At 37.7% G+C, this 15,492-nt stretch overlaps 1 protein-coding gene across 6 annotated transcripts; it reads right to left on the reverse strand.

Annotated features, from left to right (window-relative positions):
* Positions 1-330: 330 nt before the first annotated feature.
* Positions 331-14,297, reverse strand: LOC127795370 (serine/threonine/tyrosine-protein kinase HT1-like). 6 transcript variants are annotated; one of them, XM_052327007.1, is made up of 6 exons: positions 14,158-14,297; positions 12,562-13,743; positions 11,830-12,285; positions 10,221-10,936; positions 10,058-10,144; positions 331-436 (listed from the first exon to the last, which is right to left on the reverse strand). In XM_052327007.1, the coding sequence occupies exons 2-4, from the start codon at positions 13,303-13,305 to the stop codon at positions 10,664-10,666; spliced, it is 1,473 nt and encodes a 490-aa protein (XP_052182967.1). In that variant the 5' UTR covers positions 13,306-13,743; positions 14,158-14,297; the 3' UTR covers positions 331-436; positions 10,058-10,144; positions 10,221-10,663. The 6 variants fall into 6 exon arrangements, with proteins under 6 accessions (XP_052182967.1, XP_052182966.1, XP_052182961.1 ...); XM_052327006.1 differs by having other exon boundaries at positions 10,058-10,152; XM_052327001.1 differs by having other exon boundaries at positions 10,058-10,936.
* Positions 14,298-15,492: the final 1,195 nt, after the last annotated feature.

Here is a 15,492-nt window from a genome sequence, read left to right on the forward strand (position 1 = left end):
ATCAACATAAAACAACAATCACAATTCTTAATGCCACAACATAATAAATATTATTGCATAAATTCTGGATCTCCCACAATTTAGTACAACATAGTAAAGATTATTGCATTATGATAAGAAACAACATCTTCAAATTACACAAATGATCTATTCAGATGTGGGAGTAAGATTATCTGCAATTCTGCATTTGATTCTCAATTACATGCTAATCACAATGGGGTGGACTTCAATAAAATCCAGAGCATATGGGCCACATTGCAAGCAGCTAAAAATTATGAAGAGAGGAAAAGTAGTCCTGCTGATTTCCAGCCGTACAGATATGTTCTTTGCCTCAAAGGATTGTGGCTTGTGGTCATGGAATCTATGGTAACCAAATAAAGGCCTGGTTTCTGAGCAAAAGCAAGCTTAATGTTCTGCCATCCAACTTTCATATATCCTGCATAAATTGCATCAAGAGATAGTACTGCAAAATAAATTACACAAATTTTTATCCTAGCATAACTTGATAAATGTGAAATCTCCATTTAGACTTCAGAACTAGGCATTAAAAGAAAAAACAATGGCAATAAGAATGAAATCATGGTATAGGACATGTCAAGAGGATTATCAATCTTCAACGGATGCACATTATCATAATCATGTCTAAATAAAATTACCAGTGATACACAGTGTTATTAAAGGCGCCTAGGCACAAGGCGCACCTTTGGTGCTTAGAATGCTTCCAGGTAGGTGAAGACCAGCAAGGCGCATCCAAGCACGCCTAGGCCCAAGGTGCCTTGGGCTTAAGCGTGCCCTTTTTTAACTGTTATTTAGGGTTTTTATTTCGCTGTTTATTATTTTATTTAATTTTTTATTGTTTAGAGTTTATATTTATTGCTTTAACTATAAATTTGACAATGAGTAAAAGAGTTACTATTTCAAATATCTCACTGGTAACTTACTTTATGTTCTATCTTTTACCCATCCTAGGAAACACTAGATCTTCTATTCCCTTGCTTATTACCTACAAGATGATTCTTCTTCCTTTTCCTAGGTTGACCTAGATTTTGATCAACATGGGCTACAAGACAATACTTGCACACACTCTTTTCCCGTCACTATTCACAAGGACCCTCACTACAAGAGCCAAAGCTTATCTTAAACACTAGCTTCCTCCCTCTCACAATCCAGCCCAAGCTTACACAATGAATTATGACTAAAATTTTTTCAGATTTCCCTATTGTTATACCCTGGTTCATGGGTTAATTTAGGACATTCCCAAATAATTATACATGTTTTATTTTTCAGCATCCCAGATTCCATCCCTTGCCCTTAGCATCAGCTAATTTTATGTCCTATTGGTAGAATTTTCCCACATAGGTAAGAACCCTAACTTTAGAAGACCTATGCATATCTATTCCACAACTCTACTCCACCTAACCTTTCATACCAGAAGCAATTTCAAACAAACTTATTTTTAATTCCAGCAAGCTCGTATATGCTTGCGAATTTCTTAGGAACACGCCATCTCCACTAGGTTCACCTCACCTAGCTCCACCATGAGACAAGGCCTAGATAGGTCCCCCTAGATCCTATAAATTGATCTCTAATGGGTTTTTGACATATACAAGGTCTGTTTAGGAAACTTTTACTTTGGTGACCTTACCAAACTACATGGTTCCTATTCTCTTATACCTGCAAAATTTTCCTCCCCCAAATACCACTAGCTTTAGATACCTTTCTTAGTCCTTACCATTATGAGCCATCCACAACAAATGACGCAGCCTAACCTTATCATAGGCTGTCTTTTAGTGGTTGCAGCTTATCCACATATAAATACAAGTATGCACCACATAACCTCCATTCTTGAGGGTTGCTTCCATCTCTTTAAGAGATTCTTGAGCAACTTCTTAGGACTCCAATTCTCTTCTATAGGAGAATACCTTTTCTTATCTAATTCTGCTAAGGACACTAGGCTTCATTTTACAGTTTCTAATATTCTGGAACAGCTCCACCATGCATCATATTCTCACATCTCCAATTCCCTTGATCTTAATTTGTTTCCTGGACAAACCATTTCCCCCTCCACCATGTCTCTATGGGTAAATACCCATTTCTTATGAGAAGTACACCCTAAACCTAGGACCTATGCTACTTTTCCTGCATACCTAGAAAATACTATAGGGCATTCACACTCTCATAGTCAAAACCACACATGGTGTTTGAACATTCGAGGCTGGTTCTCTCTTGGATTCTTTCTTCCTATTTGGACAGTTTCTCTTGATGTGGCCCTCCTCATGACAGTGAAAACACTTCATTGGTTTCCTATCATTCCTAGACTTGGACTTAGACTAGCCCTTAAATTTAAATTCTCTCTTTTCGGTCCTACTTCTAGCAGTTAGGACATCCACAACTGAACCTGTCCCTTTTAATTTCTGCTGCAACTCCTTAAGAGTTCAATGCCCCGAAAACATCTTCTAGGGATAATTTTTCCCTACCATGTTTTAGTATATCAACAAAGGTTTCATATGTTCCTAGCAAAGAATGCAATAATACAAGGGCTTTATCTTCCTCATCATAGTTAATATCTATGTTTTCTAAGTTAAGACATAGTTTATTAAACTCATCTATGTGATTATTAAGTTTCAACCTTTCTTGCATTTTAAATATAAAAAATTTTGCATTTAAATACAACCTATTTGACAAGGTTTTTGTCATATAAAGACTCTCTAATTTAGATCATAAAGCCTCAGTCGTTTCCATCCTTGAAACTTCCCCAAGGACTTTATCCCCTAAACTTAAAATTAGAGTATTATTGGCCCTCTTGTTGATTTCTTTCCTATGCTCACGGAACTCTTTTTTTCTGTTCTTCAGTGACATTCTTGGGTAATTTCTTTTCTGCTTCTAAGGCTTCTTCTAATCCCAAATTTCCCAACAACACCCTCATCTTAACTTTCCATAGACCAAAATCATTTGAACCATCAAATTTCTCTATGTCATATTTAGCGGAATAGGGTGCGAAAGCCATAACAGAGATTAAAACTAAAGATTTCTAGGGTTCTTGGCAAATTTTGAAAAGGTTCTTAGCTCTGATACCAATTTATTATGATTGGGAGCTCTTTTGACAACTCAATCAATGTTTCCTAATGCCAATTCTCTCAACTCCTCACCCGAAATCATTCCAATACAATAGAAATAATAAACATAAAACAAGAACAAAATTTAAATGAAAGAAAAATAGAAAAGATCAAACCAAAAACAAGAGACAATAGTTTATCCTAGTTTGGATTGCTTGAAAGCAACCCTACATCCAGCCTTGAAATCACCCCGAGAGCAGCCTTTATCTTATTCAGAAACCGATCAGTACAACAACATGATTAATCACTCTCTTCTCTCTCTATTCCACCCGAATACAATCTTCTTGGAGATTACAAAGAACTTTCCTCTCACACAAGTCTTTCCTCTCACACGCTGCATTCAAACATAGAGAATAAGAGTGAAATCTAATGCACGCACACCCCATGCCCTCTATTTATAATAGTGGACGAATATCCTAATGAAAATTATTAGATATTTACAGTTTAACCCCCCAACTATCACTAATTATATATTGGGATATAAACTTCTATTTAATACTTCATTAGCCCTCAAAATAAATTGATCTTCTTATCATATACTCTAGGAAACTTTTAACAAACCTATTCAATTGACTCATTGTGACTTGAAAAATCCAATTTTTTTTAATTAAAAAAATAGATATAAGGAGACTCTCTTTCGAAACTTTTCATCTTGTGACAGTCACCCTCCTATTTAACACAAAATAAGATGACAAAAAACATTCATCAGGTTTGGTTTTATAACTTGACAGCAAATGGTACAACTGAAATGGTTGAAAATGATTTCTCTTAAAGCACAACTCAGAAAATGAATCTTAACAGGTATAAAAAAATAAAGCAAAACCAGAACTGCATAGCCATCCCTCTATTAGATTCATAATCACTGCCATGATCCCTGAAAACTTAGTCAGGAACAAGCAAACAAAATTATCCCAACCAAAAATTGAATACACACTTTTCAGGGTACATTTAGCTCTAAAGAACAAAGCATAGAGAAGAATCAGATCCATATAGATGATTTGATGCGAACCAGAAAATAAATCACTAAAACTTAGATTCAATTTCACCAACTTCAATCAAAATTACAAAGAAAAACTGGACATTCGAGAGACCCTTAACTCTCCCTAAGAACTGAACCCAAAATTTTCTTCTCCTTAAAAATTTCTCCCTCCCCCTATATTTTCTTCCCTCCTCCTCTAATTTAATTCGATTTTGCACATGTTGGGTTGTTACACAACGCAACGATTTTCCCACTCTACCCCTACGCACATGGCTAGCTATTATGCTAGCCAGCCAATTTACTCTCCTAGCCCTGCCCCTTGGATTGTCTTTAATACATCCAGTGAACCCCGGCCTATCATTACTCCCCCTCCCCCAAAAAAAAAAACTTTCACCTTGTCCTCAAAGTAGAAAAATGGAAATTAATGTTGGATCAAGTGGTAAGGCTCCCAAGTAGCTTCTAATGAGGGTGGCCCATTCCATTGTATGAGTACCTCTAATCCCCGTAAGTTCTTCCCAATTCCCGACTGAACTCCAAGCACTGCCTCCAGTTCCACCAGCATCTCAAGGTCTTTATTAAGTTGTCGAGGAATCTCCACATTAGCTTCCAATGCTCCTTTTGCCTCCCGTAGTTGAGACATGTGAATAAAAAATGGATAGGGCAATGAGGTGGCAGTATCAACTTATAAGCTATCGGGCCTACCTCATTTTCAATTTCAAATGGACCATAATATTAGGCAACCAACTTTTCATTTGCACGAGCAGCCAATGATTTCTAACGATATGGCCTTAATTTCAAATAAACCAAGTCTCATTCTTTGTGCTTCACCTCCCTTCTTCATCAATGCTTGTGTTCTCATTAGTTATGCCTTCAATTCCTCAAGCATTAAATCTCTCTCAATCAACTGTTGCTCCACCATTGAAACAAGGGTAGTTCCCCTCTCAAACCTCAATAAGGGTGGTGGTTCTCACCCATCCACTACTTGAAATGGAGTCACCCTAACAGCGGTGTGGTAGGAAGTATTATACCATAATTCATCCCAAGGTAGCCATATGTACCATGCCTTCGATTTTGAGGAAGCAAAACAGCGTAGGTAGGTTTCTAAAGTCCGGTTAAGTACCTCCGTTTTCCCATTCGTTTGAGGGTGATAGGTTGTGCTTTTGTTGAGTTTGGTACTTTGTAGTCAAAACATCTTCTCCCAAAATTTGCTCATGAAAATTTTGTCTCTATCCGATACAATGGACCTTGGCATTCCATGAAGCCTCATCACTTCCTTAATCAAAATTCCTACCACCTCCCCAATTGTAAACAGGTGTTTTAAGGCCAATGAAATGCTCGTACTTACTAAGTTTGTCCACCACCACCAAAATTGAGTCAATCTTGCTAGACTTTGGCAATCCCTCAATGAAGCCCATAGCAATGTCGTCCCAAATTTGGTTTCGGATAGGAAGGGGTTGCAAGTGTCCCCCTGGTGCTAAGGCCATATATTTATTTCATTAGCAAACTAAGCAATCACTTAAATACCGATATATATCCCTCTTCATTCCCTGTCAACAGACATTTGCCGCCACCCTTTTGTAAGTTTTTAAGAATCCTGAGTGTTCTCCTACACTTCCATCGTGCCCCTTTTGTAAGTTTTTAAGAATCCTGAGTGTTCTCCTACACTTCCATCGTGCCCCTCGTGAAGTAATAATGGAATGAGAGTGGATCCCTCTAGTAAATACAGCCTTCTCTTGTAAAGGAGATGGTTGTCTACCAGCTGGAAGTTAGGGTGTGATCAGCTTGGAGATCTTCGATAATTCCTTGCAACCTTTCATTTGCCTTTACCTCACTGGCTAACTGATCCATTTAGACCACTTTAGGCACTGTTAAGGCCATTATTGTTGCTGGGTGGTAGATTCGTGACAGCCCATTAACAGCTTTATTCTCCAAACCTGGCCGATATTGTATCTTAAATTGGAACCCCATCAATTTCACCATCCATTTCAAGTATTCTGGACTCACCACCCGCTATTCCATCAAGTATTTGAGACTCCTTTGATTTGTTCGAATCACAAACTTCCTGTCTAACAAGTAGTGTCTCCATTTTTGCACAGCAAACACTATGACCACCAGTTCCCTCTCATAAACAGATTTTTTCCTCCCTAACTGACTGAAAGCATGACTGAAATAAGCAATAGGCCTTTGTTTTTGTATTAATACAACCCCCATACCTTGTCCCGAGGCATCAATCTCAATGACAAAGGGCTTCCCAAAGTCCAACAAGGCTAAAACGGGTAGGGATACCATTTTAGCCTTAAGTTGCTGGAAGGCTTGCTCGCCTGCCACATCCCAAAAGAAGTTATTCTTCCTTAATCTCTCTGTTAGAGGCCTTGCCAACTTGCCATAATTCCTCACAAAGCGTCTATAATACCTCGTGAGGCCAAGGAACCCCCTCAATTCCTTTACTGATGTAGGAGGTAGGCCAATCTAACATCATTTGTACCTTACTTTGATCGGCTGAAACCCCATGATGAGATATAATATTGCCTAAATATTCAATTTCCAACTGCCTAAACACACACTTCTTCCTATTGGCAAAAAGTTAGTTGTCCGCTAGTACCTTTAAGACACAACGTAAATGTTGGGTGTGCTGTTCAAAATCCCTGCTATACACCAATATGTCATTGAAGAATATCAACACAAAACGTCTCAAATATTCTCTGAAAATGTCATTCATCAATTATTGGAAGGTGGCTGGCGCATTCGTCGGCCCGAATGGCATTATTAGGAACTCATAATGCCTTTCATGAGTCCTAAAAGTGGTCTTGGGAACATCCTCAGACTTGACTCTAATCTGATGGTAACCAGATTTCAAATCAAGCTTGGAAAAGACCATGGCACCATGTAACTCATCAAGTAACTCCTCTATCACAGGAATGGAAAATTTGTCTAGGATAGTGACCTTGTTCAAGCCCCTATAGTCTACACAAAAACGCCACCCTCCATCCTTTTTTTTTACCAACAACACTAGATTAGAAAATGGGCTGGAACTAGGCTGAACAATTCCAACAGCCAACATCTCCCCCACCAACTTCTCAATTTCAATTTTTTTTTGCAAATAAGGGTATCGATAGGGCCTTACACTAACCGGTGTGGTTCTCAAAACCAAATTTATGGCATAATCCTTTCTTCTGCAAGGTGGCAACCCCTCCGGTGTAGAGAAAACCCTGTCAAACTCAGCCAACATCCCCCTTAGCATCACTAGAGCTTCCTTTTGAGCTTCTTTAATCTCTGTTGCCATGGTTCCCAATTCTAATAGCATTCCTTCCCCATTTTCCTTAAAGGCTTTCACCATCGCCTTCAAGGACACCAAGGTCTTGCTCAAGCTAAGGTCCCCTTGCAATGTTATCGTTATACCTCCTATCTAGAATTTCATTGTAAGGGCCTTCCAATCCACATTCATTTTTCTAACGGCTAATAGCCACTTCATTCCCAAAATTACATCTGAGCTCCCCAAGTCTAGAGGTAAAAAATCTTCTACAATTTGCAGATTTTGGAGATTAAGCTTCACTCCTTTACAAATTCTAGCCTCTTGCACTGCCATTCCTGTTCCCATAATTACCCCATATCCTATTGTTTCCTCCCTCGGTAAACCTAACTACTGCACCAGCTCGATTGTTATAAAATTATGCATTACTCCTCCATCAATAAGCATTACTACTGGTTGCCCCTCTATGTCCCCTTTGAGCTTCATAGTTTGTGGTGTAGTCAATCCAACTATAGAGTTCATTGAGAGCTTAATGACCTCCCCCCTTGCCCCGGCTCTCCTTCTACCTCTTCCAACTTTTCTCCCTCAACTCCCGCCTCTTCTACCTCTTCATCATATATCATTATCATTTGCAGCTCTTTATTTCTTCACTTGTGGCCTATAGTATATTTCTCATCACATCGAAAACATAGGCCCCTTATCCCTTTTTACCTTCCACTCTGCCTCGCTAAGCCGTTTGAAGAGCATGTTACTCCATCTCCCATTAGCATGTGGTCGATATGGATAAGTAGGACTAATTGTCGTCGGTTTGGGGGGTTGTTGTGAGAGTGGCAGAATTCCCCCTCGCTAGTAAGTCGAAATTGGGTTCAGCATGGCATGTCCCTTGTTCGAACCCGATCCAACCGCACCTCCACGAACCACCGGATTCTGCTCCTCTATACATTGAGCTAAATCCATCATCTACTCCAAGCCCCGCAGCCTCAACACCCTCAATTTGGCCTTGATATCAGGCTTTAAACCATTTATGAAATGCCATTCCAGCATGGCTTCCAGCAAGTTCTCAAGGGGTGATGCCAATGTCTCGAAACATTGACAGTACTCCATGACAGTTCCCTTCCGTCGAAGGGCTAGAAACCGCTCTTCGACGGAGCCTTCTTGGGTGGGTCAAAAATGACTCCTCAACGACAATTTGAAGTCCTCCCGATTCCTCAACCTTCGTCGCTTTTCTTCCCATTGAAACCACAAAAGTGCAACACCCTCCAAACACAGTGATGCTATATCCAACTTCTCATCATTAGTCAACTCGTTCACCGCAAAGTACCATTCGACTCGGAATATCCAATCGTCCGGATCTTCGCCTTCGAAAAGGGGCATCTCCAATTGATGTCCTCGGATCTCCGATCGCTAGCCCCCATCTGAACCACCTGCTTCAGCTCGACATACTCCTATTTCCGGCGTCGCCTCGAAATCTTGAGTGAATTTCAATGGCTGGTCTCCCAACTTCTCCTTGTTTTTCCTCTCTCGTTCTTGTTCTTCCCACCTCGTTCTCATCCATGCGAACTGCTCTAGCATGTTCACGACATTCTTCTCCACCGATTGAACCTCACCCCTCATGGCATCAACTCCCCGTTGCGTGCCTTCCATCCTCATTTCCAATTCACCTACTCGGTTAGTCAAGTTAACCATTAGGATCGGTGATGCTCTGATACCAAATTGATGCGAACCAGAAAAGAAATCACTAAAACTTGGATTCAATTTCACCAACTCCAATCAAAATTACAAGGAAAAACTAGACATTCGAGAGGTCCTTAACTCTCCCTAAGAACTGAACCTAAAATTTTCTTCTCCTTACAGATTTCTCCCTCCCCCTATATTCTCTTTCCTCCTCCTCTAACCGAATTCGGTTTTGCACTTGCTGGGTTGTTACACAACGCAACAATTTTCCCACTCTACCCTTACGCACATGGCTGGCTGTTATGCTAGCTAGCCAATTTACTCTCCTGCCCTTGTCCCTTGGATTGTCTTCAATATGTCATGATTAAGCTTTCTTCACAGTAGTAAGTCCATAGTGAATCTTGCACTAGCCAAAAAATGCCAGAATTAATAATCTATTCCATATCTTGAAAAGGCTTCAAGAATAGGAACAAAACCTAAAATCACCAACATATGATTGAAAAGGCACAGTACAGAGGCATCAAGTGTGAATTAGCTGAAAGCTGAAAAGGCAAACAAAGCTTTAGCTGTAAGAAAAAGAAAATTAAAAAAATAGAGAGGGAGAGAGAGAGAGAAGACAAGAGAAAGGAATCTAAGAAAGCAAAAAATCTTTATTCAGGAATTGGATAATTCATTGTCCGAGAGAAATCCTTGCACATTGAGGCGTACATATAAATGGATAAACACAAGACCATAGGCAATCTAGTTAGAATAGAGAACTGGAGAAAAGCACACTACAGAAGTTAGAAGATAATAAGACCTTAATGCAGGCTGTCTTGTTTGAGCTCCCTCATTTTCCATGGCTGAGAATTCTTTTAGAAGTTCTATTCATTCAGGAATTTTAAAAGATTACTATTTCTGTTTTTAATAGGATTAGAAATTTGTTTCCGGATATTTTTGTTTTTCTGATTGTGTTGTGCCCCTATATTTATATATGGAACACAGTGCAAAGGATTATTTGAATAGTTCTGACAAAGAATGAATATAAGAATTACTTACCTCTTGGAAATTTTCTCTTCTCAGCAGTCGCTTTCTCTCTCTGCGTTCCTCTCTTCCATTCTTCCCATTATTGTTTCTCTTCATTCTCTGCACTTCTGTTTCTTCATCAAGACACATTTGGTCAAGATGAATTTATTTAGATGTTTAGGTGTAAAAGCCAGACCTGTCCCACATGGATGTGCTCCCAACAAGGTGTTCATAAATGGATATTTGATGTACCAGTCTGGGTACGTAGGCAATATTTCCAAAGTAAGAAAGCAGGTCGTCATTGAGATCATATATGTTTTCAAGCATTCTTCTTGAAACAACAATAACTTCTGTTTAAATATAATAGGAAACATACCACCAACCATAAAAGAATCTTAAGACAAAAAAACAAAACCTTGTAGGAAGAGAGTAATTTTGCTATTTTATTTAAAATTTGTTCATGCTGTATGTTGTCTATGTACATGAAAATGGAAGGTAATTCCACATCAATGCACCTTAAAAGTAATACTAATTCATAAAGTTTCAAAAAAAAACAAAAAAATTAAAGGGTTTAAAAAATAGCAATCTTAATTGCACACTGACCCAGTGAAACTATACAAGCCAAAACACAAGAAAGAGTCATATGAATTTAGGCTTGGGCATGGCTAAACTGCTAGGCTGCATAGGACCAAGCTTCTGAATCCAGTGGAGAAGACCCTTCTTATGCTCCTGACATTTTGGGTTTTGCATCAGCTTGAGGGTTCCATCACGGGCAAGTGAAGACTTGAACTGCTCTAAAACATTTACAATCTGCCAAAATTCTGGCCTTTTCTCCGGATGCAAGGACCAACATTGCTCAATCAGAGCACCCATGGCGGCTGGGCAGTCTCCAGGCATAGCTGGCCTCAAATTCTGAAAGTTCCAAAGAGTTAGTGATCTTCAATTGCATAATTAGAGTTTTTCTTTTTTTCCTGCTAGGTTGCATATATTAGTGTTTCAGAAAGTTTAAGAAACAAAAGAACAAAAATGACAACAAATTTTGTAAGGGCAATGCTAACTATTGCGATGCAATAAATGCACCATGTTTTTAGACATGGTACATTTGTTGCGCCTTGTTTTCAGCTACAAAACACTCCCATTGATTGATGATAAATGTATTGTGTTTTGCAATATTTCATCAACTAATAAGAGTGTTTTGTAGCTGAAAACAAGGAGCATTGACTGCAAGGGAAATGGTTAGCATTACCCATTTTGCAATAGAAAAAGACCAACGACATAACAAGGAGAACAAAGAAGCCAAAGAATGTAAAAATTTTAGAAATGCGGTTTCAGTGCTAGGTATTAATTGCAGGACCTGATAGAAGCTCCTATGCTACTCTTGCCGACCCCATATAAATCTTACATAGCCTCTACAAGTAACCATTCACGTAGTCGTGTGTGTATATCTCTCATAGTCGCAGAAATAAAAAGTAGGCTTCCATTTAATCAAGTGATGAATGCTATTTACTCAAGTAAAGTTTTAACTTTAATCGAGTAACATTTATTAGTTACTCAAGCAAGATTTTAACTTACTCAAGTAATCCTTTTTAGTACTCAAGTAAGCTATCTTAAATTCTGATACTACTCGAGTAACGTTGTTTGGTACTCGAGTAAGTTCCTTTCACCTTTGTTTCATCATTTGTTCAAAAACCATCATTTTACAACCAAAAAAAAAGGGGAATGAAAATAAAAATGGAAATATCATAATATGCACAGTGGAGTTCTTAAAAATATCAAAGCAATAGACAAGAAATTCAGGAAACTACCTTGTTAACTACGGCAAAAGCTGCTTGGATTGGTGTCATATCCTCATAAGGAATGGTCCCAGCTACCATTTCCCATAGAATAAGTCCAAAGCTGTACACATCAACCTTCCTGTCATATGATTTACGTTTGACCATTTCAGGTGCCATCCAACGGTAAGTTCCAGGGTCATCTGCCAAAATATCACAGTATGCCTCCTCACAAGCTATACCAAAATCAGCAATCTTAATGTGAAAATCTTGATTAATAAGGATATTCTCAGGCTTGAGGTCCCTATGAATTACTCCTTGAGAGTGAATGTATTCCATTCCTCGGGCAATATGCAAAGCAATTGAAATTAATTTCTCTAATGGAAGAGATTTATGCTCAAGCTTATGAAGGTATGCCCTCAAGGAACCCTGAGAAAGATATTCTGTGATAATACAGAAAACTGGTGGCTTTCTGCGCGCTGCTACAAACTGTATTTCAAATAAACCGCAGACAACTTAAGTTAGAAGGGGTTTTGAGAAAAGCAATCCTAAAAAAACTTGTTTACTGAAACTAGTTAGTGACATGCAACAATTAAACCAAAACATCAGTTGTAATGTCTAACCATTCATCAGAATATAGACCACATGAATGCACATAAACGCTTAAAAGGAGACCGCATAAATAACAAATTCTGTAATGAACCAACAGACTGATCAGTAATGTCCTACTGGTGTATGAAGGAAGGAGAGGGAAGAAACAATTACCTTTATGACATTTTGATGATGCAGCCGAGACAAAAGAGTGACTTCAGATACGTACTGCTTCTCCAAACTAGCAGCCAGACTGCCATCTTTGTCATCATCAGGTACCCTAATAAGTTTCACTGCTACAGGTTCATCCTTGTATTTCCCATGGTACAGCTGACTATGAGCCCCATGAGCAAATTTAAGCCCAATAAATAGTTTAGAGAGGTCAACCATCCACTCATCTGCTGTTTCCACAGATGTAACTCGGCCAACTCCATGGTCAAAATACTTTGTCCAATAGGATTCTTTCTTTCTTGTATGTTTATCACGAATCTTCAGCGGAGTGAAGTGCCTAAGTGGGCTGGTACTTCTGATTGACTTGGACTTCGGTGCCTGAGTTTCTTGACAATCTTTGTGAAATAATTTGCCCATAGCTCCCTTCTCTTCTCTTCTTTGAGGAGGAGGAGTAGAGAATCTCTTCTGATCAGATCGAGCTTCCTTAAATGCATCGGGAAGTGTAGTTTCAGGGAGAGGTGATACAGACCTCTGTTTGTTAGTGACGGGATTTTGCAGAATCTGTGCAACGGAAGGACTGGATTTTGCACCAACAGAAGGCTTTGCAGGTCTAGATTTTACCGCCAATTTCTGGTCTCGTGGGAAGATGATGAGAGGAACAGAGGCCAACCTTGTAGAATCCAACCGATGACACACTGTGTGAGAAAATTTTGTTCTCCTTAACCAAGAATTAGCCTCGTCCTCCATGGCCAACTACTAACACACTTGGTACCCACTAGCAAACCTATTCTTGTATTCCTTCTTCTCTAGCTGAGAAGAGGGTATAAAATCAGAATTTTCCTCAGGAAATCGCATATGTTTTATAAAACTCCATCCATGAACTTCCTTCAACCCCATCAACAGAAAAATTCTTAAAATTCAAAATTCCAACACCATTGGGATTGAGAAATCCTTTGTGCAAAAATAACGATGCGCCAGAATATGAATTGATGCCACCAAAAAGCAAACCTCCCTATCTCATGCCATCAGAATCAGAATCGCCCCAAAATCCCATCAAAAATCATTAGAGGAAAGATCTACCAACCCCTATCTCGCACCCACCAACAGAACCCTGACCACTACCAACCATCAACTCAACAACGCACCCTATATCGCTTCAAAGTCAAACACCAACACCTTCAAAGACTGGAAACACCAAGAAACAAACACCAAACAAAAGAATATGAGCGCAGATAACCAAAGGCAATATTACTAGGCACTACAAAAAAGTAAATTCATATGGCATGATAATCCTTGCTTTAAAACCATCACCAATCCATTGACCAATCAAAAAGTAAAAAAGGAGGTCCTTTAGCTCAAGCTACGAATCAAAGTGCATAACCTAAAGATCTAAGCATACGGGATTCCCACTAAATGAAAAACAAATATCTATTAACCCGAACGGGCATTACCACAAACACAACACATGCATACACGAATCCAACCGCATAACGCGGAGATCTGCGCAGCAACCAAAAAGAATCCCGAACTGGGTTTTATCCAAACATCTTCAAATTTTCACAATTTGAAATCAAGATGATGATCGTACGTAAAACATACCGTATACGATATACGGCGGCGTTGCTGACGTTGCTTACGGTGGTGGTGGTGGAGTGGCGTGGTGGACGGTGGACCCGCCTCCGGGAAAGTCAGAATTGGCGCATAGACAACGAAAAAGCAAAGCCTGAGAAGGAATAAATAAGGGGGAATCCAATTGGATTTCTTCAACCATCGACATCACAGAATTATATTATTATTATTATATTAAAATATTAAATCAGAGTCATCGCCCTTCCAATTCTCAACACATAAATATATTTTATTCTTAATTTTTAAATAAGTTTATTAGTTAATTAATAAATGTATTATTGTTACTATTATCCTTCCACTAATCATAATTAATTATAAGCTTTCGAATAAAATATTATTTCCCAAGCAAACTTAAAAATTAAATCACCAAACTAAGGTTTTGAATTCAAGCATTATGTGATTTATTTTAATTTTTTTCTAATGGTCAAAATATGCGATCAGTATTTTGAAAAATAAATAGTCATGTGACTTGTCAATTATATTATGATAATATTTATTAAAATAAATAAAATAAAATTATATTAAGATAAATTTAAAATTTTTTTCAGACCAACATCTATAATAGTTATGATAAGATTGAAAAATATTCTAATATATTTTTATAATCTATTGATGGACATATACGTTATTTTTTTTTTATCTGGGAGAAGAGATAATAGAATATCTAAAAAAATATTAAATAAAAAATTATAGGACTTATTTTTTTTATAATTATTAGATAAGTTTAATAAATATATTAAAAATAATAAAAATTTAAAATATTTCATATATTTTACTTTTTAAATCTATATCTTAATTAATACGATAACTATAGATATCTCGACTACATACATTCTTCACAATTTTTTAAAAACAAAACTAAAACTATTAAATATATTTAACCCTACCCCTCCAGTGGAGTTGAGATATATTTATTGAAAATAAAATATTAAGAATGCGTTTTTTTATTTTTTTTATTTTAAATTTTAAATTTATTTTTAATTTCATTTATTAAAAATAAAATAAAACATTCCATGGGATTGATCGATTGATTGACTTTTACTTTTTGATTGATTGACTTGACCAATACAATAGATGGCTTATTAAACGACAGAGGCGACGCCGTGTACTGTACGGATTGCACGGCAACGCGTCCTGCCGTTGACCGCTATTTGGAATATTTGTTTGTTTTTTTTAGTCTTTTATCTTATATATACATATTTAATATTTAAGCTTAACAATATATATTTTGACATTCAATATTTCATATATTTCTTGTGCGTAGAAAAAATAATAAATAATAAAATATTTCTTAAAAAAATTTTC

This window comes from Diospyros lotus, chromosome 2 (assembly GCF_014633365.1).
Source record: "Diospyros lotus cultivar Yz01 chromosome 2, ASM1463336v1, whole genome shotgun sequence".
In the NCBI taxonomy this organism is placed as follows: Eukaryota; Viridiplantae; Streptophyta; class Magnoliopsida; order Ericales; family Ebenaceae; genus Diospyros; species Diospyros lotus.

Bases quoted from the DNA above. Each gene is read 5' to 3' on its own strand.
- LOC127795370 (XM_052327007.1), bottom strand. From the start codon at position 13,305: ATGGAGGACGAGGCTAATTCTTGGTTAAGGAGAACAAAATTTTCTCAC. The intron at 12,286-12,561 runs GTAATTGTTTCT...TTTGAAATACAG, and splicing joins ATCATCAAAATGTCATAAAG to TTTGTAGCAGCGCGCAGAAA. The intron at 10,937-11,829 runs GTAGTTTCCTGA...TGGAACTTTCAG, and splicing joins CTTTTGCCGTAGTTAACAAG to AATTTGAGGCCAGCTATGCC.